The sequence below is a fragment of the Ahaetulla prasina genome, chromosome 10, assembly GCF_028640845.1.
Source record: "Ahaetulla prasina isolate Xishuangbanna chromosome 10, ASM2864084v1, whole genome shotgun sequence".
In the NCBI taxonomy this organism is placed as follows: domain Eukaryota; kingdom Metazoa; phylum Chordata; class Lepidosauria; order Squamata; family Colubridae; genus Ahaetulla; species Ahaetulla prasina.
The window spans coordinates 4,238,643-4,265,910 of record NC_080548.1 but is presented as its reverse complement, the minus strand read 5'-3'; the positions used below and the strand labels follow the sequence as shown (position 1 = coordinate 4,265,910).

The following is a 27,268-nucleotide window of genomic DNA, read 5'->3' as shown; positions in this document are numbered from 1 at the left end:
CCTCTTTTAAGTCTTATGGGTGGGGCCAATCATCTCCAAGCCCTTCTCCTGAGTTGTCCCATTTGTTTTAACTGTTCTTGCCTTCTGGTAGCTCTGCGCATACACACACTGGGAACAGGATCACCCTGTTCCTCTGCCTCGCTGAGGTCCGACCTGGAGGCTCCGGAGGCAGCACATAACTCCCAGATGGTCCTGGCCCTCTCTCTGCCTCCGACGCAGAACCCTCGTCTGAGCCTTCCCCAGACTCCAGGACTGGCCCATGTTACTCTCCAACCTCCTCACTGTCCAACTCAACAATTACTGCTTGCGCTGCTGTATTCTGGACCACTTCCAAGTGATCTTCAAGGGCAGCCCTATGCAGAACACGTGTAGCCAAACCATGAGGCAACTAGGGCATGAGTGAATATTTGTCTCCCACCCACCTTCCAATCTAAGAAAAGGAACAACTGATACACCAGGTGGAGATGGGCAAAGGCCTTCCTGCCAGCTGCTTAGGAGTTGTGAAGACAAGATAACCCCCAAACTCAAGACCACTCTTGAGTGGGGGAGTGCCCCCCATTTACAATTTTGCATGTCGGATGAACTCAAGGAATCAAAGGTCTGCTTCTCCCAAACTTTTCAAGGGAGAATGAGAAAGTGAATTGACCTCACCTGATCATGTTGATAAAGAGCACGGAATTCTTGGGCCTCCACCAGCTTCTTTACTTGATCCATGTTCTGCTGTTCCAGCTGGGAGTTCAAGTCCCCCAGCCATAGGATGATGCTATCAGGAAGGAATTCTGATAAGAAGATGACTGCCCCCAGCGGCAGCTCCACCTTCTTAGCTTCCTGTGACTTCAACGCACAGTGCCATTCCCTCAGCAAATGACAAGTCCGACTTCAAGGAGTCCTTGAACCCACCAAATGCAAAACAAATGCCCAGCAAACTTCAGCCCAGATTAGCATATTGAGTCCTATTCCTTGCCCAATGGAAGTGCAAGCTAGGCCAAGCCATGCATTCTGTTGCCCCGTTTGTCCTCAGAGGCTTCCCCACTTACTCATGCTGGCTGAGAGGGATGGTTGGGAGGCTGGGATCCTGCTGGAAAAACTGCAGGTGGGCACAGATGTCATGGATGTCTTGGCTGTACTGCTCAGATTCCGGTGGGTGGGCTGTCAGGTGGGCATTCACCACACAAATAGTGGTACTGTGGAACCTGAAGCGGATGGCCACAGCCCCCTTGATGTTCTGCAAGACACGAAGGGAGTAAATAACAGCGTGGAAGAAGGTGGCAAAAGGGATCCTTGCTTGGAAGCAAACAGGAAAGGGCAAGGAGGGTCCAGCAGCTTGGCTCTCTGCTCCCCTTGTTGCTGGAAGACCCCAATCCCACTCAGCCACCCCAGGTGTCTCTCTGCCTCTGCCTCTGCCTCCCTCCCCCTCTCTCTCTCTCCCCCTCCCTCCTTAAAATTTAGAGATATATCTGCCTTGAAAGTAGCCCATGTTAAACTGTATAGTACAATCAAACATCAGGAGTTACCACAGGAAACATTTTATGACATTTATAAATTTTGCCAAATTTCCATTCCACAAGAGTCATGAGTCCTGAATTTTGGACACATTCTATAAGTTAGCCCATCTGAGGTCCCTTGGTTAAAAAAGTTTTTCCCTATGATGTAATGTTTCACCCACTTAAAGGTTATGGAGAAAATCAATCAGTATCATTATTGAATAATGATTATAAAATATTTACTATGATTCCATCTGAAAGGATGAAAAGCATCTTACAAGATTTAAACATGATGTAGTTTTTTGCTTAAAAGGCAATTTCCCCCTAAAGTCAGAAAAGATAATATTAGAAATAATCTTAATGTTTTAGAATATTTGGAATATCACAGTAAAAAACTAGCTGTTTAATATTTCTTGATACAAGGAAAGAATTTAACCATTTGAACTGGATGTTCTTGTTTAAAATTGTGTAAAATATGGAATTTGGGGAAAATTTTATTAAATGGGTTGATATATAAGGCGCCTCACTTGTGGGGTGCCACAGGGGTCGATCCTCTCGCCCCTTCTGTTCAACATCTATATGAAGCCGCTGGGTGAGATCATCAGTGGCTTCGGTGTGAGGTACCAGCTGTACGCTGATGACACCCAGCTGTACTTTTCCACACCGGGCCACCCCAACGAAGCTATCGAAGTGCTGTCCCGGTGTTTGGAGGCCGTACGGGTCTGGATGGGGAGAAACAGGCTCAAGCTCAATCCCTCCAAGACAGAGTGGCTGTGGATGCCGGCATCCCGGTACAGTCAGCTGAGTCCACGGCTGACTGTCGGGGGCGAGTCACTGGCCCCGATGGAGAGGGTGCGCAACTTGGGCGTCCTCCTGGATGAACGGCTGTCTTTTGAAGATCATTTGACGGCCGTCTCCAGGAGAGCTTTTTACCAGGTTCGCCTGGTGCGCCAGTTGCGCCTTTCTGAACCGGGATGCCCTATGCACGGTCACTCACGCCTCGTGACGTCTCGCCTGGATTATTGCAATGCTCTCTACATGGGGCTCCCTTGAAGGGCATCCGGAGACTGCAGTTAGTTCAGAATGCGGCTGCGGGTTATAGAGGGAGCCCCTCGTGGCTCCCGTATGACACCTATCCTGCGCAGACTGCACTGGCTACCTGTGGCCTTCCGGGTGCGCTTCAAGGTTTTGGTAACCACCTTTAAAGCGCTCCATGGCATAGGGCCGGGTTATTTACGGGACCATCTACTGCTACCGAATACCTCTCACCGACCCGTGCGCTCTCACAGAGAGGGACTCCTCAGGGTGCCGTCAGCTAGGCAGTGTCGTCTGGTGATGCCCAGGGGAAGGGCCTTCTCTGTGGGGGCTCCCACCCTCTGGAACGAACTCCCCCCAGGACTCCGTCAACTTCCAGACCTCCGAACCTTCCGTCGCGAGCTTAAAACACACCTATTTATCTGCGCAGGACTGGACTAGTTTTTAAATTTTATAGGGGTTTTAATTGGTTTTAATATTTATACTATTTTTAATAATTTGGCTTTTTGAATAAGTTTCTTAATGGTTTTCTTAATTTGTATATATATGTTTTTTATTTGCCTGTGAACCGCCCTGAGTCCTTCGGGAGATAGGGCGGTATACAAATACGAATAATAAATAAATAAATAAATAAATAAATAAATAAATAAATAAATAAATATACTTCACAAATAGCACAAATTAATTTATTATTTATTTTGTTTATTAAATTTGTTTGCCACCCATCTTTCTAGGAAGTGACTCTGGGCAGCTTACAACATTAAAATTATGTTACAGTTAATACTGAATTGGCAAAAACCTGTGAAATACAAAAAGGGACAAGATAAAAATGCTCTTTTTCACCATTGCTCTGTTCATTTTGGCTCTTGAAGTTTTGAACAGAGACATAAGACACAAGGAGAGCTGGGGTGAAAAGTGAAAAAAGTTTATAAATTAAGGGCACTTGCAGACAATTTGGTTTTAACTGTGGAAAATTGTATGAAAGGAATATATAAATGGAAAACCACTATTAATATACCACTATAAAGTTTTCCTACTCGAAGTCAATAGAGTCATTAAACTCTACGTACCACAAACCACCACCAAAATCAGGAAAAACAAATTACTCATATCAATAAAAAAGCTTCAATCCAAAAAAAAAATCCCTTTGGAGAAAAAACAAAAAGGGACATGTAGCTAATTTCAAAAACCGCTACAGAGATAGATGCAACCAAATAAAAATTGAATGCACAAATTATCACACCAAGCAAGAAGAAGACCTTCTGCGCACAAATTCTAATCGTGCTTTTTATAATTTTGTGAATAACACACTTAAGGACTCGAGATCCATCCCACCACTAAAAGAACCTAACGGCAAAGAAAATAATGATGAAACTGTTAAAGCAAACCTCTTTAACACATTCTTCGGCTCAGTCTTTGTCAACAGCAATGGCTCATACCCGAAATTTCACAACCGCACCAAAAACGACCTAACACATATAGATTTCACTGAAGAAAATGTTGAAAAAGCTCTTCGCAAACTGAAACCATCCCTATCTATACGACCTGATGGACTATGTGCATACTTCTTAAAAAAGCTTTCCACTAATATAGCAGAACCCCTAAGCATAATCTTTGAAAAAGCCTTTATGACCAGTTCCCTTCCCAAACTTTGGTCACTAGCCACAGTCATCCCTGTCTTCAAAAAAGGAGACACCTGCTTAGTTGAAAATTACAGACCTATCTCTCTATGCTCTGTCACCTGTAAAGTTATAGAATCTATCATCAACCAATCCATTGCCCTCCACCTAGAAACAAACAATCTACTCTCTAATAAACAATTTGGTTTCAGAAAAAAATTATCATGTAACTTACAACTTCTTCATTGCAAAAACATATGGACTACAAATCTTGATCAAGGCAAAACAATAGATGCAATATACATAGACTTCTGTAAAGCTTTTGACTCAGTAGTACATGCCAAACTTCTCCTAAAACTAAAATCCTACGGCATCTCCGGACCCCTCCACAATTGGATAACAGAGTTCCTGTCAAACAGACAACAAGTGGTCAAAATAGGCAGTGCCCTATCAAATCCTGTTCCTGTCAATAGCGGCATTCCCCAAGGCAGTGTTCTTGGACCAACACTCTTCATATTATACATTAATGATCTCTGTGACCATATTAAAAGTAATTGTGTTCTCTTCGCTGACAATGTCAAACCATTTAACACTACCAATAATACAGCTACTCTTCAAAAAGACCTTAACTTTGTGTCAGAATGGTCTAAAACCTGGCAACTCCAAATCTCAACCAGCAAATGCTCTGTCTTACATATTGGAAAAAAGAATCCAAACACTAAATACAAACTCGATGGACATTACCTTACAGATGACCCCCACCCAGTCAAAGACCTTGGAGTCTTCATATCCAATGTCCTAAGTGCCAAAGCCCACTGCAACTACATCGCAAAAAAGGCATTAAGAGTTGTTAACCTAATCTTACGTAGCTTCTTCTCCAGAAACATTACACTACTAATCAGAGCTTATAAAACATTTGCTAGACCAATACTTGAATACAGCTCGCCTGTCTGGAACCCATATCACATTTCAGACATCAATACAATTGAACGTGTCCAGAAATATTTTACAAGAAGAGTTCTCCATTCCTCTGTAAACAACAAAATACCTTATCCCACTAGACTTGAAATCTTGGGTTTAGAAAACTTAGAACTCCGCCGCCTTCGACAGGATCTATGTTTAACTCATAGAATCATCTATTGCAATGTCCTTCCTGTTGAGGATTACTTCAGCTTCAATCACAAAAAAACAAGAGCAAAAAATAGATTTAAACTTAATGTTAACTGCTTCAATCTTGATTGCAGAAAATATGACTTCAGTAACAGAGTTATTAATGCTTGGAACACACTACCAGATTCTGTGGTATCTACTCAAAATCCCCAAAACTTTAACCAAAAACTGTCTACTGTTGACCTCACCCCATTCCTAAGAGGTCTGTAAGGAGCGTGCATAAGAGCACAAACGTGCCTACCGTTCTGTCCTACTGTTTCCTCTCATTATATCCAATTTATATAGTTATTTCATACTTATACTCATATATATGCTTATATATTATATAGTTACTTCATGTTTATGCTTATATATACTGTTGTGACAAATAAAATAAATTAAATAAATAAAAGAAAAGTTAAATGAATTTGGTGCTAAATTAGCTGGATTTAAAATTATTAAGGAGAAAACAAAGATGTTAACAAAAATTTGATGGAAGAGCAAAACAACAATAAAAACATTTTCAGATTGAGAAAAAAGTAGAATACTTGGATATTATTATGACTAGTATGACTAGTTTATGATTTCAAAATAATTATGTCAAGGTATAGAATAAAATTAAGAAAGATTTGTTAAGAAAGGAAATGTTACAACTGTTATTGTTTAGAAGAATTTCTGTGGTACAAATGAATGAGTTGCCTAGAATGATGTTTTTGTTTCAAACAATATCTTTTGAAAATTGATGCACTTTTTAAACAAATGCAAAAAAAACCCCCAGATTTACATGGCATGGTAAGAAACCAAGGATTAAATATAAAATTCTTCAAGATGCAAAAGAAACAAGAGGATTATGGTTGTTTTTAAATTGTATTTTGCATCCTGCTGCTTGAATTGGATGAAAGTGTGAGTCCTGCTATGAAATAAAACAATGCTAGAATTAGAGGAGCATAACCTGCGGTTTGGTTGGCATGGGTTTCTATGGTACTATACAATTAATGTAGATTTAGAAATCATTATTTGAGAATTGCCATATTAAGAATATTGAATAAATATACCTGAAAATTTTGGCCTTGACATAGGAAGCATTTTATAGGGGGGGGAAAAAGAGAAATGGTAAATATATCAAGATTCTTTTAATACAGGAAAATGGTGAACTAAAGATGAATTGAAGAGAACAATTTTCTACAGAGGGATTTAATTTTCAATGGTTTCCATATTCAAAATTAAGAGGCAGATTTAATATAAATAAAAAATACAATGGGAATTTATTGTTTAGTTTGAAAACAAATTATGTACAAATGTACCTGCAATTACAAAAATGTAATTGGGAAAGACTGGCCCCCGGCCCAAATTGTCCTTGAGAACAGACTCACCACGGCACCCAGGCGGCCGACTGTCACCCCGCACACATCCGAAACATTGGCAGCAAGCTCCCTCCTCATGCAGAGCAGCAGCAAAATTCCAACATGCCAAACAACTTTGATCTGTAAACCATCAACAACAAAACAGACTGACTGAGGGGTGGTGTCACCAGAATGTCCCCCTCGAAAACAGAAACAAAGTGCTTTGAATTAAGCAGTTTTCTCAGCAACAGCCCAACCAGAGCTGCACCTGTCTAAGTCTAACTAAGTCTAGCTTAGAGCTGCCTGCCTCCCATCCTCCAAGTTGTCCTAATTGCAGACCAGAAGAGACTGGGCACATTATAAATCCTGTGGTTCAAAATAATCGACTCTTTGTAATTTAAAAACATTAATTTTTTAGAGGGTCAACTTATTTTCAAAAGCACGAGAAGGCAGGACAAGAAACAATGGATGGAAAATAATCAAGGAGAGAAGCAACCTGGAACTGAGGAGAGACTTCCTAACAGTGAGGACAATTAACCAGTGGAACAGCTTGCCTCCAGAAGTTGTGGGTGCTCCATCACTGGAGGCTTTTAAGAAGAGACTGGATAGTCACTTGTCTGAAGTGGCATAGGATGTCCTGCTTGAGTAGGGAGCTGGAGTAGAAGACCTCCAAGGTCCCTTCCAGCTCTATTCTGATTCTGATTCTTCCGGAGCAATTCTGCCTATCTTCAGCATGACAATCTGAATCATGAAGACCAGCCTTGGGCCTTCTCCCAGCCTTCTCATCTCTAGGCTAAATATAGCAAGCATCTCCATGCTTTTTCTTCCCAGCGCACCATCTTGCTTGCTCTCCTCTGGATAGGCTCCAATTCTCTTCTTAAATTTTGAGGGCATCTGGATGTGGTCCAGCCAAATGCTAAATAAGCAATAAACGATCTTCATTTTGACATGGCAGCCTAGGACCACATTTGCTCTGTTTGCAGCTTCCGCCCACCACTGACTCATGTTCAACTAATGATCCACTAAGCCCCACAGATCTTTTCACCCAAAATGCAGGTGATATGGTTTCTGACTTCCCTTTTTATTTTTCTAACCCAAATAATGGACACTGTATTTGTGTCCCTGTTGGAATTCATATTTGGGGTTTTGTTCTATTTTCCAATTTGTCTAGATTCTCTTGCACCTTTAGAATATGGGGTTTACTATCCTCTCATCTTTGTGTCATCTGAAAATTATGTTTTCTAATCATTCACCTAACTCAATTTGATCAACGCAAGGCTGAGAACAGAGCTTTGCAGTGCATCACTCGGTGCTTCTTTCCAGCAAGACATGGAGCCACTGACATATTCTCATTCCTACAGTCATACATTCAACTCCAGTTAAGGTGAGTAATTTACAGTCTGCCATTTTCTCTGCTAATAATCATAATCATGACAGGTTTTGTTGAATATTTTGCTGAGTCATGATATTGACTTTGACTGCCACATTTGCATGCTCAACTAAACTGCTCAGAAAAGTAGCTCAAGGCATGACTTCTTCTTGATAACTACAAGTTCCTTAAAACACCAAACCATATTGTAAAATCTAACCCAAAGTAGTAGGCATACTGACGATGACTCTTAAATAAATTCTCTTCTGGAGAGCTCAGTGGTTAAGGCCTTTCTAAAAGTCAGGAAGCTGTCCCTGGTGGTGCTGCCACTGAGATAAGCAACCAGGCTCTCTTGCCTGCCCCAATGCCCCAGACTCTTGGGCAGAGGACCCAGAGCATCCCAGGCAGGGACGCCCATGGTGGACGTGAAGGCTTGACCTGGGCTGGCCACTTCCAACTCTAAGCAGGAGCCTCTGGCCATGCAATGTTAAGCATGAAGAGCTAATCCTACCCTCCCACAAGCAGACAAGGGGGACCAACTGCAGCTTCCAAGCATGGCATCAAAGCAGTGCCATGCATGGTGCCTGGCAGTAACCTAATGGGCAAGTGATAAGGGTCCTCATAGCCAGAATCTTGTGCTCTAGAAAAAAAGTCTGCTTCCTGACTTTGAAGGGCTGATCCCTATATACGTTCCTGGAATCCGCAGGATAGAACAGATCCCAGATAATCCTATACAATCTCAGCTTTCTTATTAGCAAAGATTCCGCCCTGCAAAGTTCAGTAATTTCATTTGGGAAATGTTGCCCAAAAGAGCAGCTCAGGGCAAATTCTCAACCTTCCTAGAAGGGGTTGAACCACCTGAACAAGGTTGCTGCAGCTCACCTGGGGCTGCAGTGAGTGAAAGGAAAGAAGCATTGGGCTACCCTGATACCAGGTTTGTTTTGTGCAGCATTTTGTGCAATCCTTCCGCTACTTCATTTCCCAGAGTACTCAGGAAGACAAGGCATCAACAGATCAGAGGCAAATTCCTCCTGATTATTCAGGGTTTTGGTTCAACCGACCAAATTGCCAGCAGCCAACAGAGCACAGCCCTGGCATTCCAGTGATCCAGCCAGAAGAACCAATGCCCTGACTTAATGTCCCCTGGCTCTCTTGCATGGGATCCAGGAAGCAAGCAATACACAACATTCCTGTGACTTCTTTGAGAGCTCAGCAAAGGAAGGGAGGGAGGAAGTGAAGCCTCCTGGTTGAGTGTGACAGGGTGGACCATGCAGAGAGCAGAACGTCCTCAAGAGGAGAAGTCCCTGGGCAGCTAAACCCCCAGCCCTACCTTGGCATACTTGGCTCCTGGGTGAAGGCTCTTGGTCACAGCTTCAAACCATTCCTCTTCTCTGGAAGTGTCGTTAAACATAGCAGCCTCTTTACTCAGATCCAGAGCCTGAAAGCTGGGTTCCAGAGAGGGACAGTTAGGTCCTTGATTCTCTATGGGAAGGCAACGGTCTTCTCCCAGCTCCAAAAAGAAAGTCAGGTAATCAAGTTGCCTTATGACTAGCACTGCTAAGCAGCACATGTGCCCATGAAGCAAAGCCCATGCTTTGCTTGGAGCAAAGCATTTCCAACAAGGTCCAAGGAGCATGGAAAAAGAGGCTGGCTTACCCCACACAGTAGACATCTGGAGGGTCCACATCATGACTCAGCCAGGGCAGAAGGCTCTCCTGGGGTGCCCGACCATTCACATTGTACGAGCCAACAAAGAACCTGTGAGAAACATTTGTTGCTCCATCTGGCTGGATAGGAGAGACCATCACTCCCTCTGCCTTTTGGAGTATGCGGAACCACAGCCTTTTTTTGGGTGTCTTTCTGCCTCTTTCAAGCAAGCTAAGGGGCATCCTGCTCACCCAGTGTTCCTCCCAAGACCTGCTACGACCCACGATTCAGAGTCTGAACTTGAATGTAATGATGTTGCTCCAACTAAGCTTGTGCTTCAAGTGTTGTGACTCCAGCCCCCGAGCCTGTCCTCATGGAGGAGGATGACTCGAAGAGTGAGGTTGAGGAGCCGACAAGGCCTCCCTCTCCAGGTCCCTCCTTCCTGGCAACGCCTCAAGTGCCAGCGGAAGGCCAGGAAGAAGGCGTGTCAGAGCCCCACAGATAGAGGACGAGGAGGATCAATCCTGGATTGACCCTAGACAGCGTCGGAAAGAGAAGCGTGCGCAGCAGAGGAACAGGTGTGGCAAGCCCAGGGAGTGCTGAGTCACTGAGCCACACCCCACAGGGGATAAAAGCGGGTGGGGTTGCCATCGGGCCCTAGTGACAGACAAAAGCTACTAAGTGTGAACTGCATCGTGTGAGCTTCAGACAGTTTTTGTATTTAAGGCTTGGATTTTCATGAATAACTCTTGACCATTCTTTAGACTCCTGGTTGCTCCGGCAACGGACTGTAAACACACTGACTCTTGATAAGAAACTTGGCTGGCACTTGGAGAGCAGCTGCCAGAACTTTTCTCTGCCAAAGGAAACCAGGCCAACTTGTAAATAAGTTGCTGGCAAACATCCTTCGGTGCTTGTGTTTTCTTAGGTGAGGTGGCGGGGGGGGACAGAACATCAAGATTGTCAGCCTCTGGACCCAGCAAGTCAGGATTCAACTGAGTTTGTTCAGACACAGGCATTTCCTGTTCAGTTGGCACAGCCAAATAATGAGGCACAACCCAAGCCCAGGTCTAGATGCATGCAGAGGTGAACAGAGCAACGCAAGGCTCTTTGCTAAGTAAAGGACGAGGCATGGGTAACTGCAGCCAGCTGCCTGCAGACAGAATTAGGTAGGTCTTTTACTTGCAGTTTTTGTTGGAAACAACCATTTATAATACTAGTTTGTGACTCGTTCCTGATTCTTCATAACTCTTTGACCCTTCAATGGGCTGATAACCTGATTTGGCTTTTTATGACTTTTGGAACCTATTTGGACCATGCTATTACTTCTTGGACTTATTATCATTACTATTACTAATCAGCATTTTCCGGCAAGCACTCTCTACTGGACATTTGAATTTCATTCCCGTCTCTGCTGCCGTTTTATCTGTAGTAAGTATCTCAGCTTCTGCATGTGCCAACAACTAGAAGACCACCCCATCCCCTTACTTGAAGTGGCAGAGGGATGTATACAGGTCCTCCTTCTGCAGAAGCTGGGACTTGAGGGTGGGTCGCCTCTGGCCCAGGGTCTCGCTGGATGCCAGTACATTCAGGGTTTCCTCTTGGTGGGTCTTGCTTGGCCTAGAAATGAGGAAGGAGGGTCTTCCAGGAGGGCAGTACAAGGACAAAAAGGGGGTAGGAGGAGCCCAAAGCACAGATGGACTTAAAATTTGCCAGAGTCGGCAAATTAACAAGATTATGATTGTTCCCTTCATCTTTGGTCAGGACCTGGGTTTTCTTCCCAGCTCTACAATAACAACTTCAAAAGACCTCTGCCAAGAACCTGCCTTTTCTCTCTGTGTGTCTCTCTCTCCCCCTCCCCCTCCCCCTCCCCCTCACACACACTGCCTACATCTGTTCCCATGGGCCTGGGGGACAAGAAGGGCTTTGTGAGGGCAGCTGCTTTTCCTGATGAAGGAAGAGGCAGGAAAAGGGCTACACCTGGGCCTCCTTTGCTGCTGTTCTCCAGGCTAAATAGGTCTGGGCCTGCTTGGATGGGAGACCTCCAGGAAAGCCATTGGCTAGGTTGAACGCGGAATATTCTGGAGGAAGGCAATGCCCAACTTTCTCTAGAGCTGCTTGGGTTGTGCCCCTGAAGGCAACAGGATTCAACGGAGAGCTTGCCTACCAATGAAAAGGCAAGTTTTCTAATGCTAGACAGAAAAAGAACAATGCTAAGATGCCTCTGCTTGGATTTGTTCAGAAGGTACCCAGAGACTCTGCCTTTCCACCATTCAGATGGAAGGCTGGTTTTGCCAGTGAGGTTTGCTTTCCAAGAAATTATGGACACTGTGATCAAAAAGAGGCATCTGCATACTATCAATTGGCAGTTTAAAGTTGCCCAACAACAGGCCCTCTCTAGACAGATGCAAAAAGTGACACAGGAAAAACAGGGTAAAGTGCGTGCACACGCCTGCCCACCCTCTGAGAATGCTTTGCAAGGCTGGTTGGGTGATTGTGAGCACTTACGTGGGTGTCCCACCAGGCACGCTCTGCCCTTTGCTCCTGCCAGGCCACGTCTCCCCCTCTGGTGGGAGGTCTTCTTTCCCAGCAATGCCTGGAAAAACCAAACACCTCTGAGAAGGAGCGTGGTCAGATCTTCCTACAGGCCACAAAGGCTTCAGAACTGTTCCACCTGGGGGGAGGGGAGGGATGTGCCTTAATGAGGAAGAACAAATGCAATTTTGACTCAATCTGAAGGAAGAGGAACAGCAGGACTCCAGCAAAGGGGTAGCAGGGGTCCCAAGAGCAAAGCTGCTCATGGCTAATTCCCAGGCTGGGAAAAGACCTGCGTGCTTCAGCCTGCAAAACTGGCTCTTGGAATGAAAGTTGTTTTCAGTTGGAGAATGAGAGAAGTCTTGGTGTAAGACGTAAGTAAGGAAATGCACCTCCCCTTGAAAAGCAGGAGACCCTACACCATTTCTGACAGGTGGCAGTCCAGTCTCTTCTTGAAAGCTTCCAGGGATGAACTCCCACAACTTCTGATGGCAACTTCTCTTCCATTGGTTGATGGCTCTCACTGTCAGAAAATTTCTCCTTATTTCTAGGTTGAATCTCTTCTTGTTCAGTTTCCATCCATTATTCCTTGTTTGGCCTTCAGGTGCCTTGGAAAATAGCTTGACTGCTATCATGTCTCCCCTGGTCCTTCTCTTCACTAGACTAGCCATGCCCAGTTCCTGTAACGGTTCTTCGTATGTTTTAGCCTCCAGTCCCCTCATCATCCTGTTTGCTCTTCTCTGCACTCTTTCTAGACTCTTTCTAGACTGTCTCAACATCTTTTTTATAGTGTGGTGACCAAAATTGGATGCAATATTCTAGGTGTGGTCTTCCTAAGGCTTTTCTTGTTTCTTGTTTTCTTGTTTCTGATCCTATCATGGAGATGCAAATCATGAAAACATGCTCTTCAAAAGCATTTGTTAGTGGAAAAGGTACGATCAGATTCCATCAGGGGTTTTGGCTACAATAGGCTCTCCTCCTACAATGTTTATCATTCATTGGATCTTTCTAGACTAGCCTTATGGGTTTGGAAGTGGAAAGTACTGACTGAAGTGGCTCTTTTACCTGTGGGTCACACCCAGAGGTCAATGGTACAAGATCTAAATCAGAGGTGGGTTTCAGCAGGTTCTGACCAGTTCTGGAACCGGTAGCGAAAATTTTGAGTAGTTCAGAGAACCACTCAGTAGTAAAAATTCTGACTGGCCCCACTTCCCCCCTCTATTCTCTGCCTCCTGAGTCCCAGCTGAGGAGGAGGAAATGGGGATTTTGCAATATCCTTCCCCTGTCACACCCACCAAACCACACCCACAGAACCAGTAGTAAAAAAATTTGAAACCCACCATTGATCTAAACTGCTGGCAATTCAGGTGTGGATACCTGAACCACATCTAGCCCTGTGGGACAGACACAGATGCCTGCATGTAAGGGTGGAGGATGAGGGTTTTCTTGAGGGGAAGAAGTGGAGCCATAGAGAGTGGAGCCTTTTCTCACTCCCTGAGAAAAGGGCTGAATAGAGTGGATCACATTCCCTTGGCAAAACCAGAAGGTAGGCTGGTGGCTGAAGTGCCAATATTCTTGTCAATCCAGCTGCCAGGCAGCATCCCTCAGGCATGTTTGGGGCATATATCCTTGGGAGACTCCTTCAATCTCTCCTCTCTGGGTAAAGTTTTGTTCTTTCAAGAGCAAAGGCTGAATGTTGGCATACAAGAGAGGAGATCTCCGTGCTTGAACCAGGAGTAATAATTGGCTGAATTTATCCAAAGGAGTCAGAGGAGGACAAAGAAGCGGAAAACTTACCTTTAGGATTCTACTTATTTCTGGGAAGCAAGTTGTCAGTTTTGGAAGGCAATTTTCTTTTCTTTTTCTTTCTTTTTTCTTAACTGCCACATATTTTAGCTGGGGAAGTTGGGAGGGGGTTGTTGTTGGAGCGGTAGAAAGTTAGTCATAACAACATTCCGTATTCAAGGACATCCTGCGTCTGATGGAGACTGCCTGAAAATTGTATCCAATTGAGTGTGAAGAGTTGATTGGATAATGTAATGAACTTGTGGGTGTGGAGCAAGGCTGTGAACTGTCAACTGGGTGTGGAAAACCTGGAAGCTTTCAATTTCGGGTTTTCCCAGCTGTGCCAACATGACATCTCTAATAAATTGGAACTTTGAGGAACCTCAAGCCTCAGAGCCTTATTTTGTTGGAGGTGTTCCTTGGAACCCTGACACAAGTAACTGTTCAAGCAATGTTGCATTGAGTTGAATGTCTTATATCTGTTTGCATTCAAGAACTTGGTCTTAGTCCTATTTCTCTGCACAGTTAGCACATTCCCTGTAATTTCAGATTTATGCTTTTCCTTGATCTCTTGCAGTCTAAGGTTTAAAACACAATCCATCTCTCCCTCTTTCTTTTTTATTAGTGAACCAATTATTGGTCAGACCATTCATTGGTCTGCCCAAAACACTGCCTCTATTTTTGTAAATTGAGTTTCATGTCTCTTACTTTTAATGTGGCTGCATTTTTTAACATTTGCAAGGGAGAATTGAAACCTCTGGTTACCTGCTGCAAAGCCAGGAGGCTGTACTGCAGAACCTATTTTGTTTTCTCCATGTTTATCTTTTATTTTACAGAAAAACAGGATGGGATGTGGGACCCCATCGTTTTGCTGAAAGGGTGAATAGGTGACATCTGATGAGGTGCCCCAGAACTACTGGGGGGAACGGCAGTAACTGGCAGGCAGATACTTCAGAGCTGGAGGTAAGCTGGGAAGTAGGGTAGTGGTTTTATGAAGAGGTGATATGTAACCCCAGCACTTCCTCCTGTAGATCCAGACCTGCGCCTATAGCCTGTCCCTTGAGTATGCCTTCTTCCTCCATTTCCAGATTGGGAGCCTGTGGGGAGGGTGGGTCTCTCTTTTTAAATTGGAAGGCTTCTGCTTGAGAGATAGGATTCCTGGAAGGTCAAAGGACTCCTCTGATTTTATTTAAAGAAGATGCAGAAAAGGGTTGAGAACAGCATAGAATCATAAGGCCGGAAGGGAGACATACTTCCTAGTTCCTTTAGCCATTCATTGTATGATTTAGCCTCCAGACTCCTTATCATCTTACTTGCTTTTCTCTGCACACTTTCTAGGGCCTCAGCATTATTTTTGTATCATGGTGACCAGAAATGGATGCAGTAATCCAAGTGTGGCCTCACTAGTGTAATATAAAGTGGCACTATCACTTCTTGTGCTCTTGATGCTATCCATCTGTTCATTCAGCCTAGGACTGCATTGGCTTTTTTTGGCAGCCCCAACTCCCTCTCCATGCATATCCGTGCATATATGTTCTCATGCACCTGCACCCAAAAGCTGTAAGGCTGAATGAAGGCAACACAAGCACCCTGCAACTCTAATGGCTTGGCATCTTGGCATTTGTGGCGCTCTTCTATCCAATCAGCCACCCTTGTGCACTGGGACCTGCGGGGAGGGGAGGCCTTTTTGCACCGCAGAATGATATGCCAGCCAAGTCCCTTTAGCAGCAGCAGCAGCAGCAATTCCTACCTGCAACACAGCGTTTCCTAACCTCCCTCAAGAACGTCTGTGTCTGGGAGCCAAAAGGCAGCCGCACCAGCAAGTTGGCCTCAGGTGACACGATCCGGACGGTGACATCTGATCCTGCATGTGAATAAGGCAAGAGAAGCGTAACCTTCCTGTGTGCAAGAGGCTTCCGTTGCAGCCACATCAGTATGCAAGGAAGCTCTTCCTCGGGGCCCCAAGTCCTTCCTTGCAGACCAGCTCCATCCGACTGCGGCCCCCTTTACTCCATCAGGGTCAAGCAGGAGAGGCCCCATGACTCCAATCCAGCATGCAGAGCTGAGTGCTCTTCCAGGGTTCAGCTGGGGCCTCTCCGAGCAAGTAGGAGGGCAAAGAGGAAAGGGCAGCTAGCAGGAAGAGGTGAGCAATTGTCTAGCAGATGAACAAAGGGAGGGGGTTGCCTTCCGCGAGTGATTGAGCAACCAGTTCTGCTGAGAAGCTGGAGGAGGAAGAGGGTTAGGAAGGAGGAAGGAGGGAAGTCATGCAGCAAAGGTGAAGGGCACTTCTAGGGAACAATTTTCCTCTCTCAATTCACTGGGGAAGGACTTCCGGGTGGCTCCACCTCTTCGCTGAGCCCTAATTAAAGGGGCTCCGCACTGAACATCGTAAAAGCCAGGAAAAGCCGGCTTTAATCTTTTTCTCTGGATGAAAGAGGAAAGATAAGAGCAGCAGGAAATGTTGGTAGACCTCCCCAGAGGCTTTGTTTTAATTAAGCAGAGCTTCGAAGGGTTGATGGGTCCCATAAATATTCCTGCCATTCTCCGACTTCAGTGCGCTCCTGCAAAAGCAGGAAAAGAAGAAAGTGTCCATCTCTGCTAATTGTCTTATCTTTATGGATCTCTTTAAGCAGACGGAATGAGTGCCAGCGGACAATTATTGGATTGCAAGTATTTTTGACTTCCTGACTTCTACCTTCTAAAAAGAAATTTTTTTCCTTTGTTCTAATTGACTCTTAAAGATGGCGCCTGAACGGGAGTGAAGTGACGAATGGAATTTTAAACAGTCTGTCCAACTAAGAAGATAAGAAATGTTATGTGTGGATTTTAATGAAGTGAACTGAGCTCTCCTATACTTAAAGGGAAAAGAGAAGTTTCTAGACTTATATTTTGTGAATTTTAAAACTGAAATGGCTACTAAACCACCTAAGACTGGGGGCAGAAGGGTTCTGAACCAGCTTTAGAAGATCTGATTAAAGAGCAAGGAAAGTGTCTGAAGAAAGGTTTAAGGAGATTATGGATAATAATGAGAAAATAAGAGAAGAAATAAAAGAGAATAATAAAAAAATAAGAGAAGATATCTGGATGGCTTTTCAAGGTTTGGCATAAAGACTGGAGGTGGTGGAGGAGGAGGTGCAAGAAATTGTTCAGTCAAATCAACAAATAGAAAATAGAATGGGGGGAATGCAAATCAAATTGGATAAAATGAAGATCAAGTGGTGGTGATGCAGTATAGAATGATGGAAGGAGCTCTGAGAATTAGAGGTTTGAATGAGGACAAAGGGAAGATTTAAAAATTTTATCAGAAGCTCTGGCTGAATTTATTGAACTTGATCCACAAGAGGTTGCTTATCAAATTGACAAAATTTATAGAGTTAATTCTTGGATTGCTAGGCAAAAGAAACTTCCTAGAGACAGTGTGGTTTATTTTTTGAAAAGAACAGTGAGGAATCAAATTTTGCAAGTTGCTTTTCAGTAAAACTTGAAAATAGGGAACAGGAGTTGAAGGTTTTGAAAGAGATTCCTCCCAAGATGTTAAGGGATAGAAAGGACTTTACATTTTTACACAAGAACTTAAGAAATACCAGATTCAATTTAGATGGGAGGTTCCAGTTGGCTTGACAGTGTATTATCAGGAAGGAGATATCGTATTGACACAGTGCTTAAGGCCAAAGATTTTCTTTCTACAGTGCTGAAATTTGAAATAGAAATAATAGAAAAAGAATTCAAGAGACTCAAATGGGTGTGGAAGCTGAGGTGATTCCAGTGATGTTACCATCAGAGGAACAACTACAAGAACAAAGACTGACGAGGGGAGCCCTTAAGCGTAAAGAAAAGGAGCAACAAACTCAAAGTAAAGTTCAGGATTCTGCTACAGAAGCGGTGGAGGAGCACGGCCAAGATACGGAGGACGATCTTCAGTTGATTGCTCAAAGGCTTCAGCAGCCCAGTAATGGCAAATAAAATCTTGACTTGGAATGTCAATGGTTTGAACTCAGCTCAGAAGAGAAGAAAAATATTTCATTATTTGAAACAATTTAAAATGATGTTATTTGCTTACAAGAAACGCATATTAAATTATCAGATCAAAAGTACCTAATAAACTCAAAGTTAGGTAAACATTTTGTTGCTTCAGCTTTGGAGAAAAACATGGCATAGTGGTTTATTTGAGAAAAGATATACCAGCCAAGTTAATAGAGGCAGATATTCACGGAAGATATATTGCTATTGAACTTACAATAGAAACAAAAGGACTCTCTTGCTTGGTATATATGCACCCAATCAGCAACAAGAAAAATTTTATAGAATGTTATATGATAAGTTGAATCTATGGGATTATAAATCGTATTATATTGGGAGATTGGAATGGAGTAATAGATACACGAAAGGACAAGAGAATTTCTTCCAAGAAGATACCTGCACATGCAAAGCTGCCTAAATCCTTTTTTGATATGATAGAAGATTTTGAGTTAAGAGATGTATGGAGACTGGAATTTGGAGGAAAGAGACTATACTTTTTCTCTGATAGGCATCAATCCTTCTCACGTATTGATTTTATTTTAATTTCTAATGATTTGCTTTTTAGGGTGAAGAAAACTAAGATATTTCCAAGATGTTTGTCTGATCATAGTCCTGTTTGGATGGAATTGCAATATGGAAAAGAGGGTAGAAGAACTTGGAGATTAAATGAAAATTTGTTTAGATATCAGGATAATGTAAATCAATGTAAAAAGCAGATGAAAGAATTTTTTGATTATAATTTGAATAATGAAACATCGATAGAAATGGTTTGGGACTCCAGTAAAGCTTTTATGAGAGGTGTATTAATATATCTTAATAATAGACAGAGAAATAAGCAACAAAGACAGCGTAGGTATTTAGAAGAGGAAATTTATAAGAAACAACAATTATTAATACATAACCTACATGATCAAAAACTTAAAGATGCAATAAAGTTACTACAGAATCAATTTAATATGATAATGGCTGATCAGGTGGCAACAAATATACAATATGCCAAACATAATACTTTTGTAATGCAAATAGACCTGGTAGGTGGTTAGCATACACTTTAAGGAAAAGACAAAACAACGTACTATAGAAAAATAGAATACAAAGGTAAAGAGAGATATCAACAGGATAAAATTAAAAAGCTTTTTAGAATATTATACAAATTTATATCTTAAAGATAATATATTGAATAGGGATATTGATAATTATTTGAAGGAATATAAGGTTAAAAATTTAACTTTAGAACAAACGGATGAATTGAATCGGCCTATAACCTCGGAAGAAATTATTTTGGTAATTAAACAATTAAAATGGGAAAACTCCTGGTACGGATGGGCTCACAGTTAGTTATTATAGGAATTTACAGGATGAGATGTTAGGTCCACTTAAGGAATTATTTAATCAGATACAACTAGGAGGGGAATTCTCATGGAGAACCTCTTTTATTTCATTGATACCAAAAGAGGAACAGGATTGTTCTAAACCTGGGAATTATAGGCCAATCTCACTTTTAAATAATGATTATAAGATTTATGATAAAATAATAGCTAATAGATTAATGTTGATTCTGCAGCGAAGAATTCATAATGATCAATCTGGATTTATAAAAGGGAGACAGATGAGGAATAATGTTAGGCAGATTGTTAATTTACTGGAGTACTTAGAAAAGAAAAATTTTATTCCAGCAGCATTTATTTTTCTCGATGCAGAGAAAGCTTTTGATCGATTGCATTGGGATTTTTTATTTAAATTAATAGAAAAGATGCAATTTGGAGATGGTTTTTTAAGAATAATTAGGGCAATTTATGGAGAGCAAACAGCACAGATTATAATCAATGGTAGCTTAACAGAACCTTTTAAGATTGCGAAAGGAACAAGACAGGGATGTCCTTTATCACCATTATTGTTTATTTTAACTCTAGAACCATTATTGGATAAAATACGAAGTAAAGGAGATAGAGGAATTAGAGTTAGACAGTATGAATATAAGTTAAGAGCTTTTGCAGATGATTTGGTGATTACTTTAACAAACCCTATAAATTCTAGTAAATCTTTGTTGGAAATAATTGATCAATATGGGAATGTCTCAGGGTTTAAGGTAAATCAGAAAAGACAAAAGTGATAATAAAAATATGGCCAGACAACAGAAAGAAAAACTAGAGGAAGTAACAGGATTTGAAATTGTAAAGAAGGTTAAGTACTTAGGGTTTATATTACGTCATCAAATGTGAAATTGTATAAGAATAACTATGAGGTTTTATGGCAAAAGTTCAGAAGGAGTTGATTGTTTGGAAAAATTGCAATTATCTTTGCTGGGGAGAATTGCTGCTATTAAAATGAATGTTTTACCTAGATTTTTATTCCTCTTTCAGATGATACCAATAATTAAGAAAGATAAGAATCTTGAGGAATGGCAGAAGGGAATTAACAAATTTATACGGGAAGGTAAAAAGCTAGGGTTAAAATGAAAATAATTCAAGATTCTCGGAAAGGGAGGTTTAAAATGCCTAATTTTAAATTATATTATGAAGCAGCTGCTCTCTCTGCAATAAGTGATTGGTTTAATTTAACAGAGGACAGAATTTTGAATATAGAAGGTTATGATTTGTTATATGGATGGCATGCATATTTAATTTATGACAAAAAAGTGGATAAGGCCTTTAAAAATCGTGCTAAGAAATGCCCTTCTGCGTGTTTGGAAAAAATACTCTTATAAACTAAATTATAAGGTTCCTATATGGGCATGTCCTAGACATACAGTAGAAAATATAAACATAGAACAGAAGCAGGAAATGATCACATATAAAGATCTTTTGTATACTGAAAGAGGTAATTTGCAGTTAAAATCTCTGCAAGTATTAAGAGAGGAAGGGAAAAATTATACTTGGTTTCAATATGAGCAACTACGTGCTAGATGGAAGGAGATCAGAAAATTGGTATAGAGAAGAACGAGGGAAATTTGGTAAAGCAAATTAGAAATCAGTCTCAGGAGCACATAAAGAGATTGTATAATGTGTTACTTGAAATAGATTCTGAAAGGGATTTGGTAAAGGACTGTATGATAAAGTGGGCACAAAATTTTCAGGAGCCAATATTATTGGAAACGTGGGAAAAATTTGGGTTAGAAATGTTAAATTCACGCAGGCACAGAATCTGAGGAAAATTTTATAAAATGTTTTATAGATGGCATCTAGATCCTAAAAATTATCGTGTATGTATCCAGAAATGCAAGCAAAATGTTGGAGATGTAATTGTGATGACGCTACATATTTTCACATTTGGTGGACTTGTAAGGACATAAAGGCCTTTGGGATAAAAATTTGGTGGATTTTACAAAATGTTCTGAAAAGAAGATAAAGTTCCTGCCGCAATTTTTCTTGTTGGGAATTATTACGGATTGTACAGTAATTGAGACTAAATTGATTTTAAACCTAATAACTCCAGCAAGATTACTTAGAGGACAATATTGGAAGAAAAAAGAAGTACCTACAATAGAAGAATGGATATTGAAAGTTGCCAATTTGGCTGAGATGGCGAAGATATCAGCCTTTTTGAAAGACAATACGCAAGAAAGATACTTAAAGGAATGGAAAAATGGATTGACTATATTCAACGTAGATATCAGACTAAGAGTTATCAGACTGTTTTGAATGATTATGATGTATTATTTTGATTGCTTTTGGGGAAGTTAGGAATTGATGATTGTAGGGGTATAATTAAGTTGGGACGAAAATTTTTAGCATATGTTTGTTTTATTTTAACTATACCTTGTGCTTGTTCCGGGAAGTCGGGGAGGGGTTGCGAAGGGAGGGGAGAGGGAAGGGGGAAAAATTTTTGTAAAACTTTTTGAATTAAAAAAAAAAAAATTCACTGGGGAAGAAAGAGAGGCCAGGGTCTGAATAGGCACAGGACCAACTTTGCTTGTGACACGTTTGAGCTCATGCTGGTAATAATCTGAGGCATATTTCTGCAATTAGTAAAGGTAAAGGTTCCCTCGTACATACGTGCTAGTCGTTCCCGACTCTAGGGGGCGGTGCTCATCTCTGTTTCAAAGCTGAAGAGCCAGCGCTGTCCGAAGACGTCTCTCCATGGTCATGTGGCCGGCATGACTCAACGCCAAAGGCGCATGGAATTCTGTTACCTTCCCACCAAAGCTGGTCCCTATTTTTTCTACTTGCATTTTTACGTGCTTTCGAAACTGCTAGGTTGGCAGAAGCTGGGACAAGTCATGGGAGCTCACCCCGTTACACGGCAGCACTAGGGATTCGAACCGCTGACCTGCCAACCTTTTGATTGACAAGCTCAACGTCCTAGCTCCTGAGCCACCGCGTCCCTTATTTCTGCAACTACTCTCTGAATTAAAAACTGTTCTTAAGGCCATTGCAGAGGAAAAGGATGCAGTTGGGCCTTCGGGGGAGAAAGAGAGACATGCACCAGCTTCCTGCAAGAAATCCAGCAGGAGAGTCTGGACCTTGGCACAACAAGAAACAACAGATAGGGGGCTCTCCCACTTGCACCTCCTTAGGGCAGAAACGTGACCAGCTTCATTCATGACAGAACTTTCCCTAGTCAATTTCCATGAAATATTGAGGTAGAAAAGCAGGAATCTTTCAAAGTGCCACCATTGTCCATGGATAGGAGGGGAACATAAGCACAGAAAAGCAGAGGTCTCTGTTTGTGTTGGTGGTACTTGGCAATGGATTCTGTACTCTCTCTCCTATCCAGGGTCTATCATGGTGACCATTTCACTGTGTCAATAGTTCTCTTGTTCCTATCTATGTTCTTGGAAGTTTCTGGAAAACTATCCTGTGAAAGGTACCATATCTAAGGAAGAATAAAGTGGAGCATTCCAAAGCAAACAAGATAAGGGGAGCTTCACTTGAAGGTGCTGGGTATGCTTATCCTGAAGAAGAGAAGGGGAGGAGGAGGAGGAGGTGGAGACTACAGGAGACATGATCATGGTCTTAAAGCATCCGAAAGGCTAAAAAGATGCACCACGTTGCTCCCATATAACACCCATCCTGCGTGGCCTGCACTGGCTGCCAGTAGCCTTCCAGGTGCAATTCAAGGTGTTAGTGACCACCTTCAAAGCGCTCCATGGCTTAGGACCGGGGTATCTACGAGATCGCTTTCTGCCACCGATAGCCTCCCAACGACCTGTGCGCTCCCACAGAGTGGGCCTGCTCAGGGTGCCGTCGACCAAACAATGTCGGTTGGTGGCCCCCAGAGGGAGAGCCTTCTCTGTGGCAGCACCAGCTCTTTGTAACGAGTTACCTCTGGGGTTACGCCAACTCCCCGACCTCCGAACCTTCAAACGGGAATTAAAAACTTTATTATTTAATCGTGCGGGACTAGCCTAAATATATTTTAAATGTATTTTAATTATAGTTTTTAAATTTTAAAGGGTTTTATGTTGGTTTTGACCGTTTTAGTAATTTGGCCAATTAATATATTCGTTTTAAATGTTTTTAAATTTGTTATTTATATTATGTGTATTTTTGTGTTTTTAATATGGCTGTAAACCGCCCTGAGTCCTTCGGATAGAAATTGGATTATAAATAAATAAAATAAAATAAAAAAAAAGAACTGTTCAGAGTTGCTCTAGTAAACACGACAAGGGACAAAGATTTTAATTACAATAAGTAGATTTCGGTTGGATATCAGAAACGATTTTGTAATGGTAGGGATTAAACACATTGGAACTGATTGCCTCAGGAAGCCATAGACTTTCCTTTACTGGAGAAGTTGGAGCAGATGCTGGTGACCCTCTGCCCCAAGGCATGCCACACATCCCACACTAAGAAGAGGTGGTACAGAATCATGGGATTCAATGGCTCTTCTTTTATTCTACTTGTTTAGATCCCTAAACAAGTAGAAAATGATGCCCACGTCTGAGCACTGTATTTAAGAAGATTTTGGACAAACTGGAAACAGTTCACAGAGAAACTATAGAGATAGTCGGAAAAGCAGAAATTAAGTTCTCTGAAGAGATATTGAAGAAACTAGAAATGTTTTGCCTTCGGAGACAAGACTTGGGAGTAAATGATGACCTCTCTTCAATTATCTGAAAGGAAATCCTACAGGTCATGATTCTTATTCTATTCCACGTTGGAACAGGATATGCATCAGTTTAAGTTGCAGGAAGGCTGTTTTCAATGGAACATTAGAAAAATCAAATCTGGCAGGAAACCAACCACCCAATGAAATTGGCCTGCTCTTTCTTATTCCCCAGTGTTCGTGTTCAGGCCAGACAACCATCATTTGTGAAGCAAAGGATTCGGCTTCATGCTTAAATGATGCCTCCAAATTCTGAGATTTTATGATCTACAGAAAGAACTAAAGCTCGAAACAGAAACTCATCATTGTCAGCCTTTGTATGCTGTGAATAAAAAATGACATTCTGTGTATACTTTAAGATTTCCAGGAAATACAGGTAACCCTCAACATACAACTGTTCATTTTGGGACTGTTTGAAGTTACAACACCGCTGAAAAAAGTGACTTATGACCATTTTTCACATTTATGATCGTTGCATGTGATCTCTGCGGTCATGTGATCAAAATTCACCCACTCGGAAACCGGCATGTATTTTTGACAGTTGCAGTGTTCCAGGGTCATGGAACAAGTAAAGTCAATGGGGAGCCAGATTCACTTAACAATCATGTTACTCTCAGTCATCCAGGTCATGGTTGTCCCAAAGGTGCTTTTTCACTTTTTTTTTTCACTTTGCTTGGTTTTCTTTGAAGACGTTTCGCTTCTCATTCAACAAAAACAAGAAAGTCCAATTGCCTCTTGAAAAAGCACCTTTGGGACAATCACGTTACTAACTTAACAACTGCAGTGAGGCAAAATTCACTTAACTGCTAGTCTTGCTTAGCAATGGACATTTTGGCTAAACTGTGGTTCTAAGTCGAGGATTACCTGTATGGAAGAGTGATGCGATATGTGGCAATATAAGTCTAATTACCCAGATAAAAGTGACTCTCTAAACAAATGGGATAAATATAAATTGATTCTAGCCCTCATAAGAAAAGAAAAAAAGGGGGCTGGTGAAGTTTAGAGTGGTCTCTCCCCTCTAGAAGGGGGTTTCCTTCTGTAGCTTCAGAGTTTCTTGCCTCTTTTCTCTTGATTTGTGGAACCGGATTTTTCCACTTGGGAATAATCTTCTTGCACATTGGTTGCGTGACAGGCTGTAGAGGTTGGTTTTCCTGGATGCAGAATTTAGGTGTCAGGGGCTGGTTTTTATTCCGGTGCACAACTGTCACCGGAATTGTGACAGTTGTGTAATGCCCTTCTGGCAAGAGAGGGAGGTGCAAAGGGATTCCCAGAAAAAGAAAAAAGGTTTTCGTTTGCAGAGGTTACAGCAGGACAGGAGGCAGTCTGCTTACCTAGAGTGGGCAGCTCCGTCTCCGTAACCACTGCCAGAAGAGAGAAAACAGTTAGTCTGAACTGGCTGCATTAGTGGAAGTGCCACAAGTGTGCCCCAGCCCCTCTCTCCCAGCAGATCACTGGTGAATGAGAGTCACACCTGTGCGGAAATGCAGATGTTGCCCTTGGTCTGTGCAGAGCCAGCTACCTGGAAATGTACCTAACAGGAAGTGTGCCTAACTAAGCCAGTGAAAACTGTAGCAGCAGCTTTTTCCTTTTTCCACCTTTTCCTGCTAACCTTGGTCTCTTTGACCCTTGCTTTGGTTTTAACAGACTTGGCATGCTGCTGTGGTTAGTGTATGGTTTAATGTATTCTGCAAGCCCAGAATCAGGCTTAATCTGGGAAGCGGCTAAGATTGTTCCGTGGACCCAGTTCCGGGGAGGAGGGCTTCATGTTCGTCTCCTCTTCAGGGCTGGAGACCAAACGGGCAAAATCCAGGAGAGAGGGAAGCAGCAGGCATCCAAGTGCCCTACCTTCTTCCAGGGCAAAGCCCTCCTCCAGGCGCAGCACCCGCTCCAGACACAGGTCCTCGGCGGCAATGGCCATGCGGCGGTGGGTGTAGAGGCAGATCCTGCGGGCACAGCAAGGAGAGCCCCTCTCCCGTGAGCCCCGTCACTCCCGCGCGCCCTCGGCCCCAAGGCAGGCCCGGCTCCAGCCTGGCAGCGGCCGCCTCTACCCTCCCGGGCAGAGTCAAAGGCCCCGTCAAGCCAAGGCTCAAATGGCCGAGGAGCAGCCTGCGGGAATCGCTTCCCTCCCTCCCTCCCTCCAAGGCTGGGACCGTCGCCGGGGACGAAGCTGATGGAGATCTGAAGCGGCGGCCAGGCAAGCGAGCAAAAGCGCCTCTGGCGAGCCGGGGCTGCCTTTCTAAACAGCCGCATCACCCCGGTCAATTCATCGCCCCTTGCCGAGCGTCCCAGGCTGGCTGGTGTCGGGAAGACCCCCGGCTCGGCTCGGCTTCCCTTCCCAGGGCCTTCGAGGGGGCGGCCACTCACTGGCATCTCCCGCCGCTCTCCACCAGGCCCAGCAACCGGCTCTCCAGGCTCGCCTGCCCCACCACCAGGGTGCCTTGCACGGCCTGCGGCGCACTGTCAAGGGAGCCTTCCAAGGAGCCGCTCGCCCACCCGCCACATCAGCCGCGGAGGCTCCGCCCGTAGCCGCCGCGCCCTGCCTGGTCCCACCGGGCAGCGCAGCATCGGCTCCAGCCCGCCGGCGCCTTTCTCAGCCAAGGATACGGCGAGGCACGTCTGCCCGGCGGCCAGCGCCTCCTGGATCACCCCCGACTGGTCCATGCGGGGCGCCAGGCGCACCAAGACCGCGACGCTTCTGGCCAAGTTGCGACGGCGTCTCCGGACTGCAAGGGCAGAGGGAGGCGCCGGACGGCGGCCGGGGGGGGGGAGGAGAGGCTGACGAAAGCATTGGGGGCTGGCGGGGAGCAGAGCGGGCGGGGACCGCGAGGGCTGCGTGCCGGACGGAGGAATGACTCGCCGGCGCCCAGAGTTCCTCGCTCGAAGGAGAGCGCTCCCATCCGGACCCCGATGGCGCGGTACTCCGAGCAAGGGCAATTTTTCTCTCGGGACCTCTCGCTGCGTCAGTGCGGGGAATGGTCCCGGCGCTCCAGCCTTTCCGGGCAGGCGGCTCCCTTTCTTGCCCCTCTCCGGCCGTCCTGGACCTGCTGCGGAGTCGTCGAGCGGAGCCCCCACGAGGCTAATTGCGCGGCGGCTCCCTCCCCTCCTCACCCCCGATTTCCTCCCGAATCGCTGCAGGGTATCGGATACTTTATTTGCGCAAGGGAATAAAGGACGCAGCGCACGTTGAACATCGAGCAACGGGAAGAGCCTGTCCAGGGAGGTGGGGTAGCTTCT

General features: G+C 43.6%; 1 protein-coding gene across 5 annotated transcripts in view; it reads right to left on the bottom strand.

Moving 5' to 3' along the window:
- INPP5B (inositol polyphosphate-5-phosphatase B) overlaps positions 1–26,795 on the bottom strand; it is a 51,781-nt gene extending 24,986 nt beyond the window's left edge. For 2 of the 5 annotated variants that reach the window (XM_058195496.1, XM_058195497.1), the window contains exons 1-12: positions 26,639–26,795; positions 26,399–26,481; positions 25,880–25,977; positions 25,366–25,395; positions 15,717–15,830; positions 12,155–12,320; positions 11,135–11,266; positions 9,656–9,757; positions 9,330–9,444; positions 6,661–6,771; positions 1,038–1,225; positions 652–763 (exon numbers count right to left, since the gene is read on the bottom strand). In XM_058195496.1, coding sequence (XP_058051479.1) covers positions 652–763; positions 1,038–1,225; positions 6,661–6,771; positions 9,330–9,444; positions 9,656–9,757; positions 11,135–11,266; positions 12,155–12,320; positions 15,717–15,830; positions 25,366–25,395; positions 25,880–25,977; positions 26,399–26,481; positions 26,639–26,695 — 1,308 coding nt within the window. In that variant the 5' untranslated portion in view covers positions 26,696–26,795. The remainder of the gene's footprint in view (positions 1–651; positions 764–1,037; positions 1,226–6,660; positions 6,772–9,329; positions 9,445–9,655; positions 9,758–11,134; positions 11,267–12,154; positions 12,321–15,716; positions 15,831–25,365; positions 25,396–25,879; positions 25,978–26,398; positions 26,482–26,638) is intronic. The other 3 variants (XM_058195493.1, XM_058195495.1, XM_058195494.1) reach the window with 3 other exon arrangements.
- Positions 26,796–27,268: the final 473 nt, after the last annotated feature.